General features: G+C 48.7%; 1 protein-coding gene across 2 annotated transcripts in view; it reads left to right on the forward strand.

Moving 5' to 3' along the window:
- The window catches only part of LOC122388510 (equilibrative nucleoside transporter 1-like), a 57013-nt gene that overhangs the window by 20894 nt on the left and 12392 nt on the right, over positions 1-23727 (forward strand). For both annotated transcript variants that reach the window (XM_043379676.1, XM_043379675.1), the window contains 5 exons: positions 4198-4279; positions 7446-7585; positions 17871-18016; positions 18802-18887; positions 19526-19672. In XM_043379676.1, the coding sequence (XP_043235611.1) occupies positions 4198-4279; positions 7446-7585; positions 17871-18016; positions 18802-18887; positions 19526-19672 (601 nt within the window). The remainder of the gene's footprint in view (positions 1-4197; positions 4280-7445; positions 7586-17870; positions 18017-18801; positions 18888-19525; positions 19673-23727) is intronic.

The raw sequence follows: 23727 nt of genomic DNA on the forward strand, positions 1-23727 counted from the left end.
GACAGGACGGTGGCAGAGCGGCTGTCGACAGCGGCGCCGAGTGACACTCGGAGTGAGAGACGAGAGTGAGTGTTCCCGGTGGCCGGGGAGTGCCTGCCAAGATCCACACTCACCGCTCGACCCCGAGCGGCACGAGCAGTGCAGCCTCGAGCGGTCCCGAGCGGCCTGGCGCGCGCAGTCGCGGGCGCGGGCTTGGGTACCGGAAAGGAGAACCGACTGATATTGGCATAGGCATTGGGCATGCCTGGACGAACATGCTCTACCGATTTAGACTTTGGTTACTTAAAACACAAGAATGGTCGTGACCTGTGTCCTCAGCAGTGCCAAGCTGTATCCTGCCTTTTGTAGCATGTTTATCGCAAATTTTCATTGCGGCTTCCTTGATTAGATACATTTTATTATAAGCTCCGGGCAGTGGTGGGCGCGGTCTCACACAGGTGACCTATGGACTGGCGACTGGCTGGTGCCTTCCAGACTGCAGTATTGAGCAGGCCCGGAGCCGGCGCCACAAGGCAATATTGTGGGCCCAATACGGTGTCGATCTCGTCTACCCGACGTCGGAGACCTTATGCCAGACTAAATCCGTTTTCAGTTTCAAAGGCTTTGTTGGTTGTATGCTGGTGTAACGTTTGATTGTAGGTGGTTTGATCAAGTGACATCGAGCGTCTCTCGGCCCTTCGATTTTGCTCAGCGAGCGCTATGGAATGACCTCGTCGTTGGACATAATCTTGAAAGGATCGTCTGATAAGAAAGACGGAGCGACTAAACGATTTTGGTCTCATTTTGGCTAATTTGGTCCATGTAATTTTAAGCTGAAGGAAGCACTTATTGAACTGCAATACCTGATGACCTCTCATTCGTCACCTCTGTCCCACTGGGAAACCATCCTCGCCTGAGACCACGGGGCTCGTCCCGCTGTACTGATGACGGTCACTTGTGGTGCCTCAGATGGCGTCATGCCCCTGCCAGGAGGTCCGCACAGCACTGTGTTGTAGACTAGTCCCACCACATGGTCCGGCAGACGCCGCTAACAACCAGTGCCGTCGGCAGGCGTCTGCAATGGCCTGCAAACAAACACAGAGCCAGCGCTGCATGATGTGGTGCGGCGAAGGGGGCAGTCGGTCTCTTGAAACCTTTCGGTAGAGCCGCTAGAGCGAAGGGTGTTTGTGATCCCTGGCAAAAACTCTTTTGTAGATTTTTGTGCAATGTGAGGTTTACTGTTCATTTGGGGAATTACCTGTGATTTTTTCGTCACGGATACGGATTTGCCCTTGCTCAAATAATTCAGAAAGGAGTATTTTGATCTTCGGTGTTTTGACCCTTGAATGGTGATTGTTTTTTTTTTTTGCCGTGTCCTGATATCCTCCACTCATCACTGATAAGGGTCAGGATATTAGCCTGAGGTACCGATTCCAAAGGAATCCCTAACACGTCGATGACCTGGGTGGTCGTTGCGGAGGGAATTCGCCCGCAACCCTCGACTCCGGTGGCACTCGGCAACAGATACCATCGGCGATGTTGCGAGCCGGGTGTAAATATTTACCTTAATTGTAACGGATCGTATACGCGCAGCGTATGACCGGTTAGCTGGCCCGATTTCCAGCCTAGTTAGGAGTCATAAAAGCTAGCTGACAGCCCGAGAGGTGATAGTTAGGCCACGATTGCCCAATTTATGGCGAGATAACAAGCTCACAAAAATGCGAACTACGTCGTGTTTGTGTTGATAAGGATTTACGGTGTCAGCTGAGCTTGCTGAGTGTTAGTGTGTAAGGGTATGGTTGCGCTAGTTCAGTTTCCCAGCTCGTTGGAGCCCTCTGCGCTTATGTTAGGACGGGAGCTATCACATGCGAGGGTACGGGGTCGTTACGCGTGACGCGCGCTCTTCGTGACTTCCCGAATCGTGACGCGTCCCGTGACGTTTGGTAGGAGGCTAGGGAAGGGGGTCACTCAGTTACCGGTCTACACCCTCAGTCACGTACAGTTGGGTACAGTTGTTATTTGACAACATAGGAGGCAGGTGGTTGGGACAAAAGGGCTCCCAGAAGAGATGCCATCTGCACCGACAGGGCGGTGCCGGCCGCCGGGACAGCGCCGGGCGGCGGCGGCGACCAGCCTCGATGTATGTACAATGTGTGCGCGGGCTGCGCACCTGTCTGCGAGCAGGCGCGGGCCGCCCGTCTCGCCCCCGGGCTGGTTCGATGCTAATGGGACCATATGCGTGAGCGGGAGGTCAGTGAACTGTCTGGGGCTTCTGGGTATGTCTGGATAACGTGTTGGGAGCTTCAGAGGAAGATCATTTACAGTTCCTGTTTTATGCTACTGACGTGCAGCATATTCACGATACCATGTTATTTTGGTCACAATGGACTTGACTATGAATATATGCAAATCGCCAAGCACCAAAATTTGGTGCTTGGCGATTTGCATATATTCGTAGTCAAGTCCATTGCTTTGATATTCTGAACTTGAAGTCTGAACCCCGAACCCTACATAGGCGGCCGTCGGCGTGTCCATGCAGCCGTGACTTAATGCTCCGCAAATGTCTGAAGCAGCCCCCGCAATTTGGCAGCTCTCGATGACGTCATGCTCGGACCATGTGTGGCTCCACATCAACATGACGTCATCAAGGTGTGTGTCCTGCACGGCTCAATAAAGCTGCATGGGCCGGTGTCGTTGGGGCCAACTAACCCCGGGGCTAATTTCTACCTGCAGTTGAGCCGTGGAACGACTCACAGTCACGTCAACCTGCGGCGCTATGTAGGATAAGGCACATAAATAAAGTAGATTCGGCCGGGTCGTGGCGTTCACCGGGTCCCGTACTGACCAGCGCTCTAGCATACGGTACCGCTGTGGGACAGCAAGGTGTGTTATCCCGGTAATAAATATGATAAAATGGCCCTGCAGGCCGGCCTGCACGCTGTATTGATCGGCGGAACAGCGATAAACGTAGTTTGCTCACTGGCAGCCGGATTTTGAGCCTTGCAGAGCAGCGTGGGCCAGGAGATAGTACAATCATGTTTAAATTGGGCGACCCGCTGCAATCGGCCGTCCAAAAGGTGACTGCCTGCGTGTGAAATTGGGCGAAATTAGGAACTACGTGGTTGGGCTGCAACAAGGCTAACCATAACCGTTGAAGCACACCGTGACCAAACTTTTGTCGTAGCTTCATACGACACAACCCAATAGCCGCATGTCTTATCGCCCCCTGATGGCGAGTATATGACTCGGAAACTCACCACCTCATGCCGTCCAGCTTTCGGCCGGGTCGGCTCGGCCGGGCTGGATGAGCCACTGTTTTGACCGCCGCTGCCGCACCCACAGTCGAGCTGTGTATTTATAAACCCGACCGCGGCCGGCGGGCCCTGTTTGACCGGGACGTGTCCGGTTTTCGAGCTCGGCTTGTGCCCCTGGCCGCTGATCCCTGGGGCAGTGCAGAGTTTATACGGGTGGTGAATACGAGATGCCGATGTGCCGTGTTTGACAGGCACTGTTTTGACTCCAGCTCCAGTACCTAACTTTGGGGTCGTATACACGTGACTTGTGTATGAATGGACTTGAAGCCGTGGGTTCCCGGAACTGTACCGGTGGCTCGCCTCTGCAGCTAGTGTCCATTTTAGGATGAACACGTGATGACATTGGCTCTGCATAAGTATTTTGTCGTGGCCTGTACGGCGTACGCTGCTGCTCAGTGTTTTGGCTGTAACCATCCACCGTGTCTGTTGAGGATACGTTACAAGGCGTACGATGCTACTGCTACCGGTGCAACACGAGTTGTCCGATGTTTCCGTGTTGAGCTCTACTTTGCTGACTTATGTATCCGCCTTGCTCACCTGTCGAAAAGGGAGTGTTTTGCTGCTTTTGACATTCACTTTGACATCTGTTCAACGAGTTTTTTTCTGAACGAGTACGTCTCGTGTAACTATTGTTCCTCGGCGAGGAAAGTTATCTAACCCGTGACAAATTTCAGTCGCCCCAGCTCGCTGCGTCTCTCAACAGGCCACTTCTTTTCTGGCAGATAAATAGCATTAGTTCGCTCGTGTTATTGCCTCCGACAGCTTTCTTCGACAGCGCTCTTAGATTCCGCAGTTGGGCAATTTTATCCCCAATCGACGCTTGCTGCTGCTCTGGTGTTCACTTTTTACGCCATGTGTTCACTGATCGATGTTGCCTGTTCTAATTGGTGCTCTCTGTTCACAGATGTTCGCTGATCTACCTGGTGTTCGTTCTTCACGGTATCGGCACGCTGATGCCATGGAACATGTTCATCACGGCCAAAGACGTAAGTGACTGAACGTGACGCCGTGCGCTCTGGCGAAGCTACCTCTTTGACTGATTGTGCAGGCTCTCTGGCGATTGTCGGTATCTTAGATTGTCAGTACCTCAACCACTCATGATCAGTGGGGAGGAAAGTACACATGCCACCCCAGCCACAGGTCATTTCATGCTTCACACATTCTACCAGAGGCATCCGTTCCCAACATTACCTCCTCCAACAACATGTTGCTTGGCGGACTCCGTTGGCGGTCTGGGGACCTGCCATCAGGCACTGATTGCCTGTATATCAGCTCGGTACCCGGGCTTTATTCAGTCAACTCACAGCAAGCTCTGATAACATGAAACAGCTGGATTGAAACCACCTGATCTGTAATTGCTGTCAACGTTTGCCCTGCCGACTTCCTTGTGTTGTTGGAATTCTGGAACTGTTTACACTTGACAGGATGTGCATCGTTAGGTACAAGCTTTTCTCGGTAGGGCCAGTATTTAGGAACGTCATTATTTTCAGCTGTTGTTAAATATTCACATTGAAGGCCAGAATGTTTGATTATTGGCTCGTACTTTCTTTTAATCCGCGAATGTCTGGCCACCCCATGTAAAAATGTGTGCTCGAAACAACCTAAGGTAAGCAGTTGAGCTTGCTGCTTCCATTGTTGCTTCGGTTTGCTTCCAAAATATTTGACGAATCTTGTCTTTGAAGAGACAACATTTCTGCATTCAGACACTTATGTGAGCATTTCCTTCTGTTTGTTGAGGTTCCGTCCAATTCGCTTCAGTTTGGCTCGGACAAGTGCCGAGCTGCTCGTACAGCTGAGCTTCCAAGGCGCTGGCGCTGGCTCGTACGTACGCCGTACTCTGCTTTTGATGCAATCAGTAATCATCTCGCTACTTATTCATTCAGCAGCTGCTGGCCGGCCGGAGCGGACACTCAGTCACGACTGGACTCGGGGCGACTGACCTGGTCGTAGCGGCTAGAGACGGCACTTGTTGCCAGCTGACCAACCAGGGTTGGGAGACAGATGGGCCGCTCTTGGCTGTCGGATCGCCTCGCTTAGGGGCGTCGCTTCTCTGGGTTGTGTGGAGACTGCCCCAAGTGGGAAGGACTGTCTAACGGGAGACGCCGATAGATATCGCTCTCACTGGAGACTACACGAGTCTTGTGTTGACTCGTAAGACTATCAGACCGCCGGTTCAGTGTGATACAGACTGCTGGGAGTATATCATCCCTGTGATGATATGTGGAGTCGCTCCGGGCCGGTGAGACCCGCGGCGGAACTGATTCATATACCTCGCGCTCGGCTGTGCTTTGGTTGGCACTTGGCAGGCAGTCAGAGGAGCGGGGTCGGATGGGGTGGGGCTCGCAGGTGCTCCGTCTAGCACCGGCGCGAGCCGCGACAATTTGTTGGGCCGAGTGACGCATGGGCTTGGCTGGGGAGTGGAGCACGCACGAAGGGCGAGGTGGGCGAGAGGTGCGGGTTGTAAATCGGCAAATAATGACCCATAAACATAGTTCGTTTGAGGAGGAAACACTGGCTGGTGTTTGTTACATACTTGCGCATTGTTTAGTCTGTGACGCTGAGCTTAAAGTCAAGTGATTGGGCCAGCACAATGGAATGCGGGTATCGATCTGGGCAGAGGTCATCAGGTCATTGAGGCATCGTTCCAGAAATAGGCGGCATTGTCCGCCATGAATTGTTCAAATGACCTCTGGCCCTACAGGGGAGAACAATGCCATGTCATTGCCCGCCCGCCCGCATGGAGCTTGAAGAGCAGTTTGGGCTCAATTTGGGCACCCTCGACTAGTGGAGCGGTCTTACACTTCCGTGTTGTTGTAGGCACTCAAGACTGAGGAGTAGAGGCGTCGGTCGTTATCCTCTACAATATGTCACTTTTGGGTGTCATTTGAGCAGGGTTGTGCTCGACTCAAAAAAATTTACCGACTCGACTCATCATTCAACTTCAGAAAGCCCTGACTCAACTCTGACTCAAACAAGGAGCTGATTTTTTCCCTTGACTCGACTCATGACTCAAACGGCTCAATGAAAATATGAGTTGACTCAAACTTGACTCAAATTTTTTGTTCAGTCAAGTGTGTTGACTCAAAATTGACTCAGATAAAAAAGTTGTTGAGCGGGGGGGGGGTGGAAAAAAATCCGGCAGCAGGGCCAGGCCTAAGTTGTTAAGCCGCGGGGGGAGGATGAAAAGCTTATATATATTGTTTCTAGAAAGATGAGTCAGCTGACTCATGTTCCTAAATGTTTTTGACTCAACTCAATGTCAAAAGTTATTTTACTGACTCAACTCTGACTCAACTCATCACCTTAATATTTTTGTCTGACTCAACTCTGACTCAACTCAACAGCTCAACATTTTATCTGACTCGACTCAAACCTGACTCATCTGAGTCAGAGTTGAGTCAAATCTCTGACTCGACTCATGAGTCAAGCACAACCCTGCATTTGAGGCAGGAACAGCTGTCAGAGATGACAATGCCTACTCTCTCAGCTGTCAACTACGTCATCTGTCACTTGTTTTCGTGCCTCTGTCACCTGTGCTCAGTGTCATCTGTCAGCTGTGTCATCTGTCAGCTGCCACCGGGTGTCATCTGTCTGGTTCTGTCCTCTGTCAAGTGGTCCCTGATTATGGGCCGTAAAACACATTCCGTGGATTTCGTTCCTGGCATACCGGAGTGCGGAGCCACTGGGAAGGATTCCGTCAGTGTCTATCAGTGAGTCACTCATGAACTACGATCGTGAATCGTTGACTCATATCTGTGAACCTACTCCTTTATATACTATCACTGCTTATGACTGCGGGTCTACCATTGGTTATGGACCGTCTGTGACCAACCTTTGATCACGAACTTACAATCCTGTACAATTCCAAGATCACGAGTCTTATTCACCAAACTTCCTTCCTCAATTTGTGTTTATTTCATCACTATAATATCAATTTTAGACTTCTCCTGTTAAAGCGTTTCTCTACCGTTTGTATGTGGGAAAATTGATTGCATTCAAAACACTTCGTCTCGGCGAATCTGTGTGTTTTCATTACCTTTCACCAACTGTCTCTTATGTGGTAAACAATACACCGCTCTTACTCACACGGCCTACCATTAAATTACCTGATAATGTGCCCGTATCTGACGTCGCTTCCCTCTCTCCCGACAGTACTTCGTCAACTACAAGCTGTCGGAGGCTCACACGGGCGTCGTCTCCGAGTACGCCACCAACTTCCTGCCGTATGTCGGCTTCGCTTCTCACATCCCCAGTGTGCTGATCAACTGGATCAACGTCTTCGCCAGGATGGGGTGAGTCAGAGCCTGATGTTGGTATCCTATCGTAGATGTTATGATACTTTTGTTTGTTATCATACTTTTGTTTTAAACTCTTTGAGGCTCATAAGCGCTAGTTGAAAACCTTTTTGGCCTCAAATAGGCTGAACGAGTAGTTGGTTATTACGGAGCGAGCGAAGCGAGCGGAGTCTTTCCTTAGATTAACGGAAATTTCTGAGTATGAGCGGCCGGCCGGCCGTGCGGACGCTTTTGCGAGGCTTATATCTCAGCAACCACTTGACCGATTTACATGCGGTAATTTTTGTAGGGTAGCTTCATTCCTTCTACTAAGTATTGTACTATTCCTGATGCATGTGGGTGATCCCTTATGCACGTGCCACGTGCAAAACGAAGAGGTGTCAGTTTTGTAATTGTTGCAATATCTCGGTAACTACTTGGCCGATTGCGCTGAAAGTTGGCATGTAGGTAGGCACCCACTAGGCACTGCATATCCATGTGCCAGAGTTGGGGTGCTGCTGCACGCGCGCACGTGCAGGGGTCGTTTCCAGATCTCGACAACGGCTCGACCGATTGCGCTCAAATTTGGTACGCAGTTAGGGACCGGTTAGTAGGGTGCCGTGCACAAGTCAGTTGGGACCCATTTTGCACGTGCGCACGTGCAGGGTGCCGCTTCCAGATCTCGAGAACGGCTGGGCCGATTGTGCTCAAATTTGGCACATCGCTAGAGACCGGTTAGTAAGGTGCCGTGCACAAATCAGTTGGAGGTACCCCCTCGAAATTTCGCACGTGCAAGGCCCACCCTCTCGCTCGCTCCGTTAGTCGCCCCAAAAGGCGTTATACTGGTGGATAGACTTTGGAGGAAACTGTGAAGGACATTTTGTTGTGGGAGTCCCTATGCCCACATGTGTTATTTCCTCGTTCTCTTTGCGCCATAAGCATATGTGGGTTTGTAATTTGCATCATTGCGCCGTTCCGAGGGGTTCCCCCGCTATCACTGACTGTTGGAACAGTGGTGACTGACCTACCTAGGGTGATAAGATCTCTATGTAATTAATGACACTCGTCTGTATCGGTGACTGCGGCGAGTAGGGTAGACCGGGGCAAGTCGCCCCGCCGAGGTAAAACGTCTCACCGATGTTTCTCGGAACTGGCAGAGTTCTGGGGAAACATCCTCTCTTCTATAAAACGTGCACTATATGATCATTATATGAGCAGACTGGAAAGAAATTGTGATGACTCTTTCGGGAGATATAGCCAAAAATGTGATTTTTGAGTGATTTTTATGTTTTGTTGCCAGATTATGCATCATGGCGTTCTTTTATGGTCCACATCAGGTTAACGACCTTTATGTATTTTGAACAACTGTTGTCTAACGCTTATCATGCCGGGTTGGTTCGTGTTAAATTATGTTTTGCTTGAGTGCAAGGCGTTGTTCTCTGACCGAACTACGTGATGGGGTAAAACGCCCCAGTAGGTCGCGGGGCAAAAAGCCCCATGGGGCGTTTTACCTCATGTGTTGTTCGGGCTACCCACTTTCTAATATTCGGTAGCTGGCGAACAGTAAGCTTCTATGCATTTTATGTATTTTTCTCAGCGACTGGATGGCAAAGGAAGTATTTTGCTAACATTTGCATTGCAATAATTTATTATTTGGTCTTATGAGGCAGGTGAAAAACCTGCTCATACAATAGTGTCATAGCTGAACACCTGACAGGATGGAATGTGCTAACTTCAGTGCCGTGCCTCCAGAGGTCTAGCGGACCTCTCACATAAGATTTAGCCAACTACCATGTTAAATCTTTAATCTAAAGTATGGGGCTTCTTGCCCCAGGCCGTGGGGCGTTTTGCCCTGGGGTTGGGGCAAATGCCCCATTTGCAGTTGCTTCACAAATCACTTCCTAGCTTGGAGTCCGATCACAAGTGAATGCATTTGAGGGGTGCAATTTAAAGTAAAATGTCCAAAGAACGCATTGAGCACAAATTTGGCCTTCCAGGTGATGTAAGACAAAATTTATGTTGCAAAATAAATTATCTGGGGCGTCTTGCCCCAGGCTACCCTATATTATTGTTACGTCGTCTGAACTAGCGATGACAAATGGAAGAGTCACCGAGCGTTTCGCGGACGTGTTGTCATTGAGGGAACGCAAACATTGGTTAGCGCCGGAGAGTGGATTGGGTTTGATAGCATGGGAGGACGTGCAGGTCTCGCGAGATTAAGCGGTAGGTTTTGCACTTTTACATTTCCGGTTATATCTCAGAAACTAATCGATCTACGATGAAGCCATTTTACACGATCATGGCCGGCTTGTCACCCAACAAGTCGATCGCATCTTCAACACTTAAAAGCTTAAGACGACAAAGATATAGCCTGAAGTACACTAAATTTTCTAGGTGCAAAACCTACTGCTAAAACCCGCGAGACCTGTACCCTGGTACTCTGTCTGACACTCGGCACATTGTTATAGATGTGTTTCTGATATAGTGGTCTGAGAAGATGAGTTAGCTGGTCTGTGCATACTAATTGTGCGTCCATATGATAGGGAATACGCAACAGCGTACGGAGCAGCACTAGGCATCTCTCCAGGTCCAACCATACCCGAAGGTTGTTTCTTCATTAGACAAACACTATTCTTTAGAATTGTGTTTTTCTATTGAAAAACAAACTGAGGGTGTTTCCATTTCGGGATAGGATTCGTGTTTGGTGCAGCGAATTGGGGCACCTTGCACCGTTTGCACACGAACCGATAGATTTTGATTAAATTTTCAGGGCAGCTGCCCCCACAGATTATCTACCACGAAACACCCTCAGCTAAGATTATTATTATTTTTCTTGCACGTGGCACGTGCACGTGTTTTAGGCCCATAGGCTTCAACAATAGGTGGATTTTCGGCATCGCATTTCTCGCAGACGGGTGCTTGTAATGCGATGGGCTTCTATGTGCTGGGTGGCCGCCCCGGCATCTACCATGAGCCGGCGGCGCCGTTTCGGGCAGCTTCGGGAAGGGGGTGCAAATTGCACGTGCAGCCGCCATTGGTTTAACGTTACGAAATGTGCCAAAACGGGTTTTCTCGATTTGCTCAAAATCGGCTCGATAGATTTTCTTTGTTTTTTTAGTACCGGTAGTCGGTCAGTAGGTTCGTTCGTCAATGTCAATCGCTTGAAATATAATTAACTTTTTTGCACGTGGCACGCGCACAAATCTTCACGTCTTAAGTCAATGGGATTTCTTGAAAAAATACTTAAATCGATTTTGCTCAAAATTTCCACGTTAGATATTAAAAATGTTTCAGTATGATATGCACCCACATGTCGCCTACCAGGTGGCATAGGCCATATATGGGGCGATTGAAATGCACGTGCACGCCCCGCACTTGTTTGAGGGGACCACCTCCGTGAAAATTTGACCACTGCTGGTATGATGGCCTGTGCCGCGCAAACAATACGTGCCAGCGGAACCAATCGAGGTCAGTCGTCAAGGGGATGCTCTAGGATAGTTGTACACCTCATCACGTGGTGCACGTGTTTTCGCACGTGCGCCACATGGGTATAGCATTTTGGGATAGGTAGCCATTGGTGCATAATTATGCTCAGGTGATAACCTCACTGCATGGGTTTGAGCCAGAGTTCCAAGTCGGTTGCGATAATGACCATTGGTGTTGGGTCTACTACGTGTCAAACACGTGGCCGCCCGGGGTTCTCCATTCCGGAGATATTGTGACCGATAGTGAGGTAAGCCCTAATTTAAAGATTGGCCAAGTTTGATCGGCCGCTGGGAGACAATGGTGGCGCACCCGAAAGTCTACCCATGGGCACTGAAGACCCCTTTCATCTGGTACAAAAGGATGGTCGCTTTATGTCTTTAGGCCACACGTGGCACGTGGCACCCCACCTCGAGTGACCATGTGCACTCTCAATGTAAGGCGTTTTGGCCATAAATTTGCCATTTATGGGCCGATTTCGACGAAAATTGCAACATTGATGCATTAAAATGACCTGTGTCACAAACGGCGCTACGAATACAACAAACTCATGTGCTTCGTTTTGGTCTCTAGTGCGCCACTTAACCCGCGCCCCACTGGGGTCTGCGTATAACACGCCCTACTGGGGGGGGGGGCTATTCATAGCCCCCCCTAACTCCGAAACTACTGGGCCGATCGTCAAAATTCAAACGGCGTCTGATAGCCCCGGAAAAACTGTTGAGCGAAACCTAATTTCATTGACCTTGAGGTCACCGATGACGTCACAGGTCAGGTCAAAGTAAAAATTATTAGCATTTTGATTTGTTCACGTTTTGGGCTCTGGCCGCCGTCTTACAAGTCAGATCAGGCTCATTTTTGGTTCACACACTCGTGAACAGATGCTCTAGATACCCTGAGGGTACCAAACTTGTACTTTGATTTTCAGGTCAAGGTCAGGTCATCACAGGTCACGAAAATATTATATCATGCGTCGGTCACGTGACACATGTTTTATGGTCCATTTAGGCCAAAGATTTCGAATTTGATGTCGTCTGTGTCATTCGAGGTCATTTTGAGTCGAATTTAGCATAGGTCAGGTCACTTTCAGGTCAAAAAAGGTCCAATTTTGAAGCTAAAATTTTTCAACAAAAAAGGTGTGTATTAGATGCAGTTTGAGCTCAGGAACACGATGGTGCTGTTTATATTGGCGTACGATGTCAAATACGTGCTGAAAAATTGATTTGAAAAATTAATAATTGTAAATTTTTTTGCAATAATGCGCATAACTTGGCCATTTTTGAAGATTTTTAGCTAAAACTTGCTAGAGTTACTAAAAATAATGCGTTCTATCACATATATTCCGGTTTTTTTTTCAAAAAGTCAAAAACGTTTTGGAAAAATGTAAAAATACAAATTTTGAATTTTATTATATTAAATTTTCGAAATTTTCAACATTTCGAAAATCCGAGATAGCAGTTTAATAGCGCAGTCTATTCTGAGTCCTCTCATGCAAAGAAATTGGATCTAGCTTAAAAACTGAGCTCTTGGGAGCGATTGCCGTGGTTCAATGTTTTGCGTCGAAATCGGCCGAACATGACGTCACTCTGGCGTCATTTTCGGCCGACCTATGGTACCCGAAGGTTGTTTCTTCATTAGACAAACACTATTCTTTAGAATTGTGTTTTTCTATTGAAAAACAAACTGAGGGTGTTTCCATTTCGGGATAGGATTCGTGTTTGGTGCAGCGAATTGGGGCACCTTGCACCGTTTGCACACGAACCGATAGATTTTGATTAAATTTTCAGGGCAGCTGCCCCCACAGATTATCTACCACGAAACACCCTCAGCTAAGATTATTATTATTTTTCTTGCACGTGGCACGTGCACGTGTTTTAGGCCCATAGGCTTCAACAATAGGTGGATTTTCGGCATCGCATTTCTCGCAGACGGGTGCTTGTAATGCGATGGGCTTCTATGTGCTGGGTGGCCGCCCCGGCATCTACCATGAGCCGGCGGCGCCGTTTCGGGCAGCTTCGGGAAGGGGGTGCAAATTGCACGTGCAGCCGCCATTGGTTTAACGTTACGAAATGTGCCAAAACGGGTTTTCTCGATTTGCTCAAAATCGGCTCGATAGATTTTCTTTGTTTTTTTAGTACCGGTAGTCGGTCAGTAGGTTCGTTCGTCAATGTCAATCGCTTGAAATATAATTAACTTTTTTGCACGTGGCACGCGCACAAATCTTCACGTCTTAAGTCAATGGGATTTCTTGAAAAAATACTTAAATCGATTTTGCTCAAAATTTCCACGTTAGATATTAAAAATGTTTCAGTATGATATGCACCCACATGTCGCCTACCAGGTGGCATAGGCCATATATGGGGCGATTGAAATGCACGTGCACGCCCCGCACTTGTTTGAGGGGACCACCTCCGTGAAAATTTGACCACTGCTGGTATGATGGCCTGTGCCGCGCAAACAATACGTGCCAGCGGAACCAATCGAGGTCAGTCGTCAAGGGGATGCTCTAGGATAGTTGTACACCTCATCACGTGGTGCACGTGTTTTCGCACGTGCGCCACATGGGTATAGCATTTTGGGATAGGTAGCCATTGGTGCATAATTATGCTCAGGTGATAACCTCACTGCATGGGTTTGAGCCAGAGTTCCAAGTCGGTTGCGATAATGACCATTGGTGTTGGGTCTACTACGTGTCAAACACGTGGCCGCCCGGGGTTCTCCATTCCGGAGATATTGTGACCGATAGTGAGGTAAGCCCTAATTTAAAGATTGGCCAAGTTTGATCGGCCGCTGGGAGACAATGGTGGCGCACCCGAAAGTCTACCCATGGGCACTGAAGACCCCTTTCATCTGGTACAAAAGGATGGTCGCTTTATGTCTTTAGGCCACACGTGGCACGTGGCACCCCACCTCGAGTGACCATGTGCACTCTCAATGTAAGGCGTTTTGGCCATAAATTTGCCATTTATGGGCCGATTTCGACGAAAATTGCAACATTGATGCATTAAAATGACCTGTGTCACAAACGGCGCTACGAATACAACAAACTCATGTGCTTCGTTTTGGTCTCTAGTGCGCCACTTAACCCGCGCCCCACTGGGGTCTGCGTATAACACGCCCTACTGGGGGGGGGGGGGCTATTCATAGCCCCCCCTAACTCCGAAACTACTGGGCCGATCGTCAAAATTCAAACGGCGTCTGATAGCCCCGGAAAAACTGTTGAGCGAAACCTAATTTCATTGACCTTGAGGTCACCGATGACGTCACAGGTCAGGTCAAAGTAAAAATTATTAGCATTTTGATTTGTTCACGTTTTGGGCTCTGGCCGCCGTCTTACAAGTCAGATCAGGCTCATTTTTGGTTCACACACTCGTGAACAGATGCTCTAGATACCCTGAGGGTACCAAACTTGTACTTTGATTTTCAGGTCAAGGTCAGGTCATCACAGGTCACGAAAATATTATATCATGCGTCGGTCACGTGACACATGTTTTATGGTCCATTTAGGCCAAAGATTTCGAATTTGATGTCGTCTGTGTCATTCGAGGTCATTTTGAGTCGAATTTAGCATAGGTCAGGTCACTTTCAGGTCAAAAAAGGTCCAATTTTGAAGCTAAAATTTTTCAACAAAAAAGGTGTGTATTAGATGCAGTTTGAGCTCAGGAACACGATGGTGCTATTTATATTGGCGTACGATGTCAAATACGTGCTGAAAAATTGATTTGAAAAATTAATAATTGTAAATTTTTTGCAATAATGCGCATAACTTGGCCATTTTTGAAGATTTTTAGCTAAAACTTGCTAGAGTTACTAAAAATAATGCGTTCTATCACATATATTCCGGTTTTTTTTCAAAAGTCAAAAACGTTTTGGAAAAATGTAAAAATATAAATTTTGAATTTTATTATATTAAATTTTCGAAATTTTCAACATTTCGAAAATCCGAGATAGCAGTTTAATAGCGCAGTCTATTCTGAGTCCTCTCATGCAAAGAAATTGGATCTAGCTTAAAAACTGAGCTCTTGGGAGCGATTGCCGTGGTTCAATGTTTTGCGTCGAAATCGGCCGAACATGACGTCACTCTGGCGTCATTTTCGGCCGACCTATGGTAGCTACGAAGTTCATATTTTGACACAAGGTGTCAAATTGATGCAGCCGAAGGTACTGAAAGTTTGGCGTTGATACGTCAAGCGGTTTAGAAGTTATTGCAGAAAAACGGGAGGGGGGGGGGGCTATGAATATTGAATAAGGCAACCCCCCCCCCCCCCCCCCCAGTGGGGCGCGGGTTGCTACAGTGGCTAAAGTCGAGGAATATTACGCGTATTTATTTCAACGGGCCGATTTCGTCGAAACTTGCAACGGTAGTGCACGAAACTAGGCAGCGACACATATGAAGCGAGACAAAAATAGGCTGTTGTGCGCCATTTTTGTCTTAAGTGCGCCATTAACTGCCTAAAGTGGCTTTAACTAAAGAATCTCATCATTTTCATGAATTAATAAGTTACTGTGAGGTATGCATGTAACGTCTCGCGCCACTTTGGACTTAATTGCGTTAGCGTTTCGGGCGTGTGATTTGCGCGTTTTGCGGTGTTTGCGTTTTGCGGCGGGCGGGTGTTTTGTGTTTTTTGTGGTGTTTGTTTGACGGCGGGCGGACGGGCGATGCGGGCATTTTTTGCGTCTTTTTCGGTGTTAAGTTTTTTTCGGTTTCCGGCGGCCTGGCGCTTTTGCCGTGTTTGCGTTTGGCAGCGGGCGGGCGATTTTTTAGGCGTTTTCGGTTGGTGTTTAGCGTGCGTGCGATGCGGGTGGTTTATTTTTTTGCGGCGTTTTTGCGTTTTTTGCGGTTTGTGGTGGTCGTGCGATTTTTTCGACGTTTGCTTTGGCGTTTCGGACGTGCGTTTTGCGCGTTTTGTGGTGTTTGCGTTTTGCGGCGGGCGGGCGGGCGTTTTGTGTTTGGCGGCGGGCGTGCGGGCGATGCGGGCGGCTTTCTTTTTTGCGTCGTTTGCGGTGTTCAATTTGTTGGCGGTTGGCGGCGGTTGGGCGCTTTTTAGGCGTTTTCGGTTGGCGGTTAGCGTGCGTGTGATGCGGGCGGTTTTATTTTTTGCGGCGTTTTTGCGTTTTTTTTTTTTGCGGTTTGCGGCGGGCGGGCATTTATTTGTGTTTTTTCTTCTTGCGACATTTACGTTGGCGTTTCCGGCGTGCGTTTTGCGCGTTTTGCGGTGTTTGCGTTTTGCGGCGGGCGGGCGTTTTTCACAATTCAAAGTCACAACCTTCGGGCCGCAGCGCTGCTCGAAAAGCGCTGCCCTCGAGTATCACCTCTGAGCAGTCCGAAATCCTATCCAACTTACACATGCCTTTAGCCCGGCATCTGGCCGGCTGCTGAGTTGCGGCCTGCATTGCATTGGCAGCCACGCCTGTGTAACTAACAGTGAGCAGGCCCTCTGCAGACCCCCCTCCCTCCCCCCCTCTAACCCGGCCTCCAGCTGCTGTCTGGGCGAGTGTGGTTCTGTGAGGACTCGCTGCTTTAACTATTTCACCTGCCCAGGAAGTGTGGCCGCAGCCCTTGCGTCACGCCTTACATCTCGTTCCAAATTATGGCTATTCTGGTGCTTCTGAAGCGCGGCGGCCGGTCAGCGACTTCCGCCCATGCATCTGTCCGACGCCTCGCCCGCTGGCTTGTTTTGTTTAAGAAATGCCTGTCTGTCGTTTTGGTCCTGTCCGGCAACTGTCCATCGCCCTGGTTGTCAGTCTGCCAGTCTGTCATCTTGTCTGGTTGTATGTTTCTGTCTCGTCTTTCTGCTTTCCTTTGCTGTCTGGCGACCTCACAATGTCCGGCTGTCTGCCACTCCTTTTATCGCGTGTCATTCGTCTATCAGCTCGTTTTGTGTGGTTGTACGCCAGTACGATCTTGTTGGCTGTGTTGTCTAAAATTGCTCGTCCGGTATTAGGTATGTGCTTTGTCCGGTTATCGCCCACCTTTTCCTTCCTATGTATCTGTCAGGTTTTCTCCTTTTTCCTTCCTTTGCTTCGTGTCTATTCCGTGTTACTTGAAAAAGGAATAGTTGACGCACAGGTGCCTGTAGCTGATGCCTGCCGAAAGCGAGGTTGACAGCGAGAATTGAGGTCCTGTTGTCGGCTCGTTCATGACTAATTCGCTGTCGAAGGGCCGTGCTTCCCGGACCCGAACCTCAACCGTGGGCGCCGTTTGTGTAGGTTGGCACGGACCACCGTTTAACGAAGCGGCGTGTTTATTTTAAACGAACCCAACTGTATGGACTGTATTTCACGTGATCCGCTCATTCGGGAGCCGCACGGCTTATAAATGTGATCTGTTTTTCCGCGAGTGGCTGAGCCATGTCAAAATAAGCTTGATGTCGAGATGGATGGGATTCATAACGTGAAATTAGTGTATTTTTCTTGGAAAAGTGAACATGATGTGAAGCAGAATCTCGTAACCTGACGTTGTAATTTACAAAACTAAGATGGGCTATTTGGGAGTGTCCCCATTTTCGTTTCCGTTTATAATCCATTAGCTGGCTATTTCGGGACAGAGTTGGAACAGAGCCCTCGTTTTTCAGGACCATGTCCGAGCCTGAGTAACAACTGACTGGGCCGTATTATCATTATATTATTTCTTTAGTAGCATGGTATGCCACCTGGCCGCTACTACTCACACCTGGCGACCCCTTGAAAACCGTGGCTTCTAATTTCACTATTCATTGTATCTGTTTAGCCGCCGCACGTACTGTCCATTTCCTAGTCTCCCCGCCCCAAGCGTCCCTCACTGACCTCTCTGTTCGTCTCTGACCTTACCTTCTCTCGGCAGAGGCTCGCTGGCCCGGCGGATCATCTGGAGTCTGTGCGTCATCACCATGGTGTTCATCTTCACCGTGATACTGGCCATGGTGGACTCGAGTCGGTGGCCGGGACCCTTCTTCTTCACCACAATTACATCCGTGGTCATACTCAACGGTCAGTGGTCATACTCAACGGTCAGTGGGTCATACTCAACGGTCAGTGGTCATACTCAACGGTCAATGGTCATACACACTGCTAAAACAGTGCTAAAATAGGGTGATTTGATCATAGTTTGGGACCGGCTGACGAGTTAGCCAGGGTAGTTACGCAGCATCGCAAAATATTTGTGTCTTAATTCTGGGCACGATTGGTTTAGGCCTGAGATCAGTGAAATATCACCAATGTAGAGGTCACGTTTGGGCCAGTGACACGCACGTTCACTCCAATACTGGAGTGAACACTGGAGCAACACTCCAGTGTTGCTATAGGTAACGGTGTGATATACCGATGTAGGCTTGTTACTGGGCCACCGTGGTTGTTGCATATATTCAATGGAATAAACAAATACATTTTGTGAGACAAGATACACTCGATGTATGTTTTCCTACTGATGTATGCACATACCAACGATGAGGTCTGGTACTCGTAGCTTTTTCGTAATCGCAAGACTCGGTTTCTTGTCTAGCGGGGCTAACCCAGGATGAAATGACCTCTGACAACTAGAGATTGGCTCGAAATTCATTCAGCATCGCCGGGGACATCGTCGTGCATCGCAAAGGGACATACCCAGCCGGGAGGAGAGGCTCATTCTAAGGGGTTTCTGGCATGATAGCTCACCAGGCATAGCATTTTTCTGCTGGTGTTGTCATGGACAGATCTTTATTCCAGACGGACCCCCCCCCCCCCCAGCCCTATCGCTGCCTCCCTCTAACTCTCTCCCGTCCCTCTCTCTTCCGCAGTGGCGAACGGCATCTACCAGAACTCCGTGTACGGCCTGGCGGCGCGACTCCCCTTCCGCTACACCGGAGCCGTGGTGCTCGGATCGGTAAGACCAGAACCTCTCAGCCATCCGTGCCGTGACCCGTGCGTCACCCCGCGCGCGTCATACGCCCCACGTGACCCGTTGACGCCCCCTTTCTCGTGATGACGCCCCCCGCGCGCCAGCTGCCAGTGAACGCTCCCCAAGTTACCGACCCGTGACATAGTCTGTTCTGGACGACACGGCACGTCGGTTTTCGTCTGCGTTGCGTTCGTCTTATTCCGGTCACGTGACTTGAAGGGTAGGCCGCGGTCGTTATGTTGTGCTCGATGGAATGTCAGGGTCGAGACTGGGGCGGAGTTGGAGTTCATTGATGTATGTCGCCGCCTTTGAGAGGGAGGGTTGAGTGTGGGTTGTGTGTTTTCAGCAGAGGAGAACTTATGTCTTTTGACGGATGCTGACGTACGCTAGCTAGATAAATATCCAGATAGATTTCAGCCATGAACACATTTTTAACTCGTGCTGAATTATGGACCCATGTTGGACTGGGGTGGTGTGCGTTCTTGACACGTTAATCATGCTAGACACGTTGGTGACATCAGCGTTCATGGTAAACATTTGTCTTGATGGGCCAGACAGCAAACCAAACACCTGACGGACATGTGACCTTTCGTGACCTGACCTCTGACCCCTGCCGTTGACAGAACATTAGCGGCACGGTGACGGCGCTGATCAAGATTCTGTCGATCGCGATGGCACCGAACCCGCGGACTGCTGCGATTTACTACTTTATAACGGCGCTGTTCATTCTGCTCGCCTGTTTCGACACCTACTTCGCCCTGCCGCTCAGCGTGAGAAACTCAACATGAGCCTACGAGAAACGCAGAGTAGATTGGCACTAAACTCAGTGTAATTGGCCTAAGATTTAGCTTTGAGTTGACGGAAAAGGTTTGAGTTGTGTAAGGTAAACCTACAGCTGAGTTTGTACATGTTCGAACTTCGAAGTTGTGATGATTTGAGCCAACATAACTTGGACTGCAACAACTGCAATCGAGAATGAGTTTTATCTGCTGTCTAACATAAATGTACTCGAGGGCAGCGCTTTTCGAGCAGCGCTGCGGCCCGAAGGTTGTGACTTTGAATTGTGAAAAACGCCCGCCCGCCGCAAAACGCAAACACCGCAAAACGCGCAAAACGCACGCCGGAAACGCCAACGTAAATGTCGCAAGAAGAAAAAACACAAATAAATGCCCGCCCGCCGCAAACCGCAAAAAAAACGCAAAAACGCCGCAAAAAATAAAACCGCCCGCATCACACGCACGCTAACCGCCAACCGAAAACGCCTAAAAAGCGCCCAACCGCCGCCAACCGCCAACAAATTGAACACCGCAAACGACGCAAAAAAGAAAGCCGCCCGCATCGCCCGCACGCCCGCCGCCAAACACAAAACGCCCGCCCGCCCGCCGCAAAACGCAAACACCACAAAACGCGCAAAACGCACGTCCGAAACGCCAAAGCAAACGTCGAAAAAATCGCACGACCACCACAAACCGCAAAAAACGCAAAAACGCCGCAAAAAAATAAACCACCCGCATCGCACGCACGCTAAACACCAACCGAAAACGCCTAAAAAATCGCCCGCCCGCTGCCAAACGCAAACACGGCAAAAGCGCCAGGCCGCCGGAAACCGAAAAAAACTTAACACCGAAAAAGACGCAAAAAATGCCCGCATCGCCCGTCCGCCCGCCGTCAAACAAACACCACAAAAAACACAAAACACCCGCCCGCCGCAAAACGCAAACACCGCAAAACGCGCAAATCACACGCCCGAAACGCTAACGCAATTAAGTCCAAAGTGGCGCGAGACGTTACATGCATACCTCACAGTAACTTATTAATTCATGAAAATGATGAGATTCTTTAGTTAAAGCCACTTTAGGCAGTTAATGGCGCACTTAAGACAAAAATGGCGCACAACAGCCTATTTTTGTCTCGCTTCATATGTGTCGCTGCCTAGTTTCGTGCACTACCGTTGCAAGTTTCGACGAAATCGGCCCGTTGAAATAAATACGCGTAATATTCCTCGACTTTAGCCACTGTAGCAACCCGCGCCCCACTGGGGGGGGGGGGGGGGTTGCCTTATTCAATATTCATAGCCCCCCCCCCTCCCGTTTTTCTGCAATAACTTCTAAACCGCTTGACGTATCAACGCCAAACTTTCAGTACCTTCGGCTGCATCAATTTGACACCTTGTGTCAAAATATGAACTTCGTAGCTACCATAGGTCGGCCGAAAATGACGCCAGAGTGACGTCATGTTCGGCCGATTTCGACGCAAAACATTGAACCACGGCAATCGCTCCCAAGAGCTCAGTTTTTAAGCTAGATCCAATTTCTTTGCATGAGAGGACTCAGAATAGACTGCGCTATTAAACTGCTATCTCGGATTTTCGAAATGTTGAAAATTTCGAAAATTTAATATAATAAAATTCAGAATTTATATTTTTACATTTTTCCAAAACGTTTTTGACTTTTTGAAAAAAAAACCGGAATATATGTGATAGAACGCATTATTTTTAGTAACTCTAGCAAGTTTTAGCTAAAAATCTTCAAAAATGGCCAAGTTATGCGCATTATTGCAAAAAATTTACAATTATTAATTTTTCAAATCAATTTTTCAGCACGTATTTGACATCGTACGCCAATATAAATAGCACCATCGTGTTCCTGAGCTCAAACTGCATCTAATACACACCTTTTTTGTTGAAAAATTTTAGCTTCAAAATTGGACCTTTTTTGACCTGAAAGTGACCTGACCTATGCTAAATTCGACTCAAAATGACCTCGAATGACACAGACGACATCAAATTCGAAATCTTTGGCCTAAATGGACCATAAAACATGTGTCACGTGACCGACGCATGATATAATATTTTCGTGACCTGTGATGACCTGACCTTGACCTGAAAATCAAAGTACAAGTTTGGTACCCTCAGGGTATCTAGAGCATCTGTTCACGAGTGTGTGAACCAAAAATGAGCCTGATCTGACTTGTAAGACGGCGGCCAGAGCCCAAAACGTGAACAAATCAAAATGCTAATAATTTTTACTTTGACCTGACCTGTGACGTCATCGGTGACCTCAAGGTCAATGAAATTAGGTTTCGCTCAACAGTTTTTCCGGGGCTATCAGACGCCGTTTGAATTTTGACGATCGGCCCAGTAGTTTCGGAGTTAGGGGGGGCTATGAATAGCCCCCCCCCCCCCCCAGTAGGGCGTGTTATACGCAGACCCCAGTGGGGCGCGGGTTAAGTGGCGCACTAGAGACCAAAACGAAGCACATGAGTTTGTTGTATTCGTAGCGCCGTTTGTGACACAGGTCATTTTAATGCATCAATGTTGCAATTTTCGTCGAAATCGGCCCATAAATGGCAAATTTATGGCCAAAACGCCTTACATTGAGAGTGCACATGGTCACTCGAGGTGGGGTGCCACGTGCCACGTGTGGCCTAAAGACATAAAGCGACCATCCTTTTGTACCAGATGAAAGGGGTCTTCAGTGCCCATGGGTAGACTTTCGGGTGCGCCACCATTGTCTCCCAGCGGCCGATCAAACTTGGCCAATCTTTAAATTAGGGCTTACCTCACTATCGGTCACAATATCTCCGGAATGGAGAACCCCGGGCGGCCACGTGTTTGACACGTAGTAGACCCAACACCAATGGTCATTATCGCAACCGACTTGGAACTCTGGCTCAAACCCATGCAGTGAGGTTATCACCTGAGCATAATTATGCACCAATGGCTACCTATCCCAAAATGCTATACCCATGTGGCGCACGTGCGAAAACACGTGCACCACGTGATGAGGTGTACAACTATCCTAGAGCATCCCCTTGACGACTGACCTCGATTGGTTCCGCTGGCACGTATTGTTTGCGCGGCACAGGCCATCATACCAGCAGTGGTCAAATTTTCACGGAGGTGGTCCCCTCAAACAAGTGCGGGGCGTGCACGTGCATTTCAATCGCCCCATATATGGCCTATGCCACCTGGTAGGCGACATGTGGGTGCATATCATACTGAAACATTTTTAATATCTAACGTGGAAATTTTGAGCAAAATCGATTTAAGTATTTTTTCAAGAAATCCCATTGACTTAAGACGTGAAGATTTGTGCGCGTGCCACGTGCAAAAAAGTTAATTATATTTCAAGCGATTGACATTGACGAACGAACCTACTGACCGACTACCGGTACTAAAAAAACAAAGAAAATCTATCGAGCCGATTTTGAGCAAATCGAGAAAACCCGTTTTGGCACATTTCGTAACGTTAAACCAATGGCGGCTGCACGTGCAATTTGCACCCCCTTCCCGAAGCTGCCCGAAACGGCGCCGCCGGCTCATGGTAGATGCCGGGGCGGCCACCCAGCACATAGAAGCCCATCGCATTACAAGCACCCGTCTGCGAGAAATGCGATGCCGAAAATCCACCTATTGTTGAAGCCTATGGGCCTAAAACACGTGCACGTGCCACGTGCAAGAAAAATAATAATAATCTTAGCTGAGGGTGTTTCGTGGTAGATAATCTGTGGGGGCAGCTGCCCTGAAAATTTAATCAAAATCTATCGGTTCGTGTGCAAACGGTGCAAGGTGCCCCAATTCGCTGCACCAAACACGAATCCTATCCCGAAATGGAAACACCCTCAGTTTGTTTTTCAATAGAAAAACACAATTCTAAAGAATAGTGTTTGTCTAATGAAGAAACAACCTTCGGGTACCATAGGTCGGCCGAAAATGACGCCAGAGTGACGTCATGTTCGGCCGATTTCGACGCAAAACATTGAACCACGGCAATCGCTCCCAAGAGCTCAGTTTTTAAGCTAGATCCAATTTCTTTGCATGAGA

The sequence above is a fragment of the Amphibalanus amphitrite genome, unplaced genomic scaffold (assembly GCF_019059575.1).
Source record: "Amphibalanus amphitrite isolate SeventyFive unplaced genomic scaffold, NRLGWU_Aamphi_draft 000325F_arrow, whole genome shotgun sequence".
Lineage (NCBI taxonomy): Eukaryota > Metazoa > Arthropoda > Thecostraca > Balanomorpha > Balanidae > Amphibalanus > Amphibalanus amphitrite.